Source organism: Triticum dicoccoides, chromosome 3B (genome assembly GCF_002162155.2).
Source record: "Triticum dicoccoides isolate Atlit2015 ecotype Zavitan chromosome 3B, WEW_v2.0, whole genome shotgun sequence".
In the NCBI taxonomy this organism is placed as follows: Eukaryota; Viridiplantae; Streptophyta; class Magnoliopsida; order Poales; family Poaceae; genus Triticum; species Triticum dicoccoides.
Genome location: NC_041385.1, coordinates 565,351,671 through 565,355,897, shown reverse-complemented (window position 1 = coordinate 565,355,897; position 4,227 = coordinate 565,351,671). Strand labels below are relative to the sequence as shown.

General features: G+C 50.7%; 1 protein-coding gene across 1 annotated transcript in view; it reads right to left on the bottom strand.

The window, feature by feature from the left end:
• LOC119277111 overlaps positions 1 to 215 on the bottom strand; it is a 3,020-nt gene extending 2,805 nt beyond the window's left edge. The window contains exon 1 of the mRNA XM_037558334.1: positions 6 to 215. Coding sequence (XP_037414231.1) covers positions 6 to 125 — 120 coding nt within the window. The 5' untranslated portion in view covers positions 126 to 215. The remainder of the gene's footprint in view (positions 1 to 5) is intronic.
• Positions 216 to 4,227: the final 4,012 nt, after the last annotated feature.

Sequence of the window (4,227 nt, the reverse complement as noted above, 5' to 3'; positions counted from 1 at the left end):
CTCACGGAGATGGCCTTGGGGACGGGGGGCTTGGGCGCCGCGTCGAGGCCGCGCGACGAGCCGATCGCGAGGAGCAGCGCGAGGGGCAGCACGAGGAACCGCCATCGGGCTCGAGCGGCGGCCATCGCTGCTCCTCGTCTCCCCTATCAATTCGACCGGATTACTTGCCGCTCCTTCTGCGAGGAAGAGGGGGAGAAAAGAAACGGAACTCTCTGGAGGAAGGGGACGGAGCTCGGGCGGTATGTATAGTTGCGGGCCCGCGTAGGGCTGCGTCTACGTGGAGTTTTCCAGAGGGCGGGCCCGTTCTGGATTGGCCGGTTAATGACGTGGAGGTACGTGTCGAGGACAAATCACAGACGGCATCACAGGATTGCGTGGACGAGCGGTTGGATTTCGAAGCGGCCCCGGTACGCACCTTAGATAATTCATAGGGGTGAGTATATGCGCGTGTATATGAGTGCTTCTGTCTGTACTGATGTTCAAAAACTCTAGCAGATCCTGCATTTCACCCCGATTTGAAAAATAACCGTTAAAATGCGGGTCGGGGCGGAAAAACCTGCCCGACCAGACCCCGCATCCTGCCCCGGCCCGCATAAAATTTTTGGGGGCGCGGCAAAATCTCGGCCCCGACCCGCGTATTCGCGGGTTTCTCCCTCGCCGCTGAGGTGCCCTGCATATAAACGGAAGCAGTTGGTGGGGAAATATTTCAGCCTGCGCTTTCCCCCACCAACCACCTCCCCTCTTCCCCTCTCGGTGTCAAAACCGGCGGATCTCGGGTAGGGGGTCCCGATCTGTGCGTCTAAGGCTAATGGTAATAGAAGGCAAGGGACACAATGTTTTACCCAGATTCGGGCCCTCTCGATGGAGGTAAAACCATATTTCCTGCTTGATTGATCCTGATGATATGAGTATTACAAGAGTTGATCTACCACGAGATCGTAGAGGCTAAACCCTAGAAGCTAGCCCATGATGATTATGATTGTTGTGATCGTCCCTATACGGACCAAACCCTCCGGTTTATATAGACACCGGAGGGGGCTAGGGTTTACACAGAGTCGGTTACAAAGAAGGAAATCTAATATCCGAATCGCCAAGCTTGTCCACGCAAAGGAGAGTCCCATCCGGACACGGGACAAAGTCTTGAGTCTTAAATCTTCACGGTTCAACAGTCCGGCCAAAGTATATAGTCCGGCTGTCCGGATACCCCCTTATCCAGGACTCTCTCAGTAGCCCCTGAACCAGGCTTCAATGACGATGAGTCCGGCGCGCAGTTTGTCTTCGGCATTGCAAGACGAGTTCCCTCTCCGAATACTCTAAAGTTCCTGTTGTAATGAACAGTATCCGGCTTTCTATCAATGTTGTCGTCCTCGGCTTCTGTGCTTCAATAATGGCCATCTCCACGTGTCGAGCAAATACGAGGAGGCGAGGCATTTTTGCATTCGCCACCCTGGCCCCGCAGGCAAACCGTCTATATGAAGGGACGGGGATCCTCAGATCCAAATCTCACCTCCTTCCCTTGAGCAAGCATCCAAACAGAGCACTCCGGAAAAAACCATTCCAACATGGCCGGTCGCCGCGACTCTTCTTACCGTTCTCTTCGCTCCAAGCCAGGTGACTGGGAAGAGTGTTCAGTCCCTCAAAGTCGTTTGATAGAGTTGCAGACCCAAGGGTTTCTTCCACCGGCGTTCATGGTCCCCGTCCGAGCTGGACTAGCCACCTATAATGGCGGGGGGCAAGTGGAGAGATCTCCTAATCCATCCCCGGGGGAGCGAATATGCTTCATCCCGCATCTGCTAAGAGGCGTCGGGTTTCCAATCCACCCATTCCTTCGCGGGCTCCTGGAGTTCTACGGCCTCCAGTTGCACGACTTCACTCCTGCCTCCGTACTGCACATCGCAGGATACGTCGTCCTTTGTGAATTATTCCTGGGTTGTGAGGCTCACTTCGGATTATGGAAGAAGCTGTTCTGCCTTGTCCCTCGCAATCAGGGGGAATCCATATGTCAAGTGGGCGGAGCTGAAATATGGCGCGTCGCCGAAACCGGATACCTGTCCGGCACTCCCAAGAAGGCATCTACAAACTGGCCCGGAGTGGTTTTATGTTGATGACGTTCTCCTTCCGGATCCAGTCCGGACGGGCCTCCCCGAGTTCAATAATGCTCCGCCGAAGGTACGCCGAAGTTGGCGCCCTTAGGGCCCCCAAGAGGAGGATACCAGAGAAGTACACTTCCTGATGAGCAGGATAAAGACACTGGCCAAATCAGGGTTGACAATAGTCAAAGTTATGGCAATATGCATAATGCGGGGAGTGCAGCCCCTTCAATATCGGGGGAAGCCCATGTGGCACTACAATGGGGTAGACGATGCCACCCGCCGTGGTCGCAAAGGTCCGGACTCCGCCACTGCTCTGACGAAAATATTGTCCGATTTGTACAAGGGAGAAGAAGAATTCCTTCGTATCAAACCGCGGGATGGATTTTCCATGTACAACCCCACAAGCTGGGTAAGTCGTCACTCTTTCCCCCATTCTATTCATTCCGGCGCCTTTCCTCAAAATCCTTAACCTCGATATTTCTGAGCAGGAACTGAGGAGGGCCGTGGAAGGATTTGACAACCCCTCCCCACAGCCGGAGGACCCCGGAAGGGCCCACGATCCAGGACTTAAGGAAGACCCGAATATTACTGTGGAGCTAGTTAACGGGACATTTTATCAGGCCAGCTGCGATGGCGCCTTAGTGGCTATCATAGCCGACTATCCCGGCTGCTACCTGCATTGCGCGTAAGCAAAGTCGAAACCTTACCCTCCGAAGAGGACTCCTTTCTGATATCATGCCTTACGCATAAAATATCGCATTTTTATAGAGACGACCATCGGAACGTGGCACCGAGCCCCTGGGGGCTCATCGGCAAAGGGCATCCGAGTCAGGCAGGCTCAAGAGGAGGGCGGTTAGGGCCGAAACGCCGTTACAGAGGTATGGGAAAAACCCGCTCTGTGATTTATTGTGTTTGAAATGTAACAACGCCCTTTGTATTCTGGCAGAAAGAGGAGCCGCCAAACTATATCCGGGGGACCTGTCGATCACGCCTCGACCAACCGGATTCCTGAAGCTTCGAGAGAGGAGGCCAGTGTGGGGCCGATGCCGAGCAATCCTCCGACAGAGGATGCGAATATGCTCTCTGCCACAAATTCCGAAGTGGAGAGTGCCATGAATCACCGGCGCCGACGGGTCGTACTTCGGAATAACATTTTTTCTGAAGAGACATTTGATGACCCACAAGTATAGGGGATCTATCATAGTCCTTTCGATAAATAAGAGTGTCGAACCCAACGAGGAGCAGAAGGAAATGATTAGCGGTTTTCAGTAAGGTTTTCTCTACAAGCACTGAAATAGTAGGTGATAGATAGTTTGTGATAAGATAAATAGTAACGAGCAAAAAGTAAATAAAGTAAATAAAGTGCAGCAAGATGGCCCAATCCTTATGTAGCAAAGGATAAGCCTGGACAAATTCTAATAATGAGGAAGGAGCTCCCGAGGACACATTGGGAATTATCGTCAAGCTAGTTTTCATCACGTTCATAAGATTCGCGTTCGGTACTTTGATAATTTGATATGTGGGTGGACCGGTACTTGGGTACTGTCCCAACTTGGACAAGCATTCCACTTATGATTAACCCCTATTACAAGCATCCGCAACTACAAAAAGGAGTATTAAGGTAAACCTAACCACATCATTAAACATATGGGTCCATATCAACCCCTAACGAAGCAACGCATAAACTAGGGTTTAAGCTTTTGTTATTCTAGCAACCCATCATCTACTTATTACTTCCCCATGCTTTCCTCTAGGCCCAAATAATGGTGAAGTGTCATGTAGTCGATGTTCACATAACACCACTAGAGGAAAAGACAACATACATCTCATCAAAATATCGAATGAATACCAAATTCACATGACTACTAATAGCAAGACTTCACCCATGTCCTCAGGAACAAACGTAACTACTCACAAAGCATATTCATGTTCATAATTAGAGGGGTAATAATATGCATAAAGGATCTGTTCATATGATCTTCCACCAAGTAAACCAAATAGCATCAACTACAAGGAGTAATCAACACTATTAGCAACCCACAGGTACCAATTTGTGGTTTTGATACAAGATTGGATACAACAGATGAACTAGGGTTTTGAGAGGAGATGGTGCTGGTGAAGATGTTAATGGAGA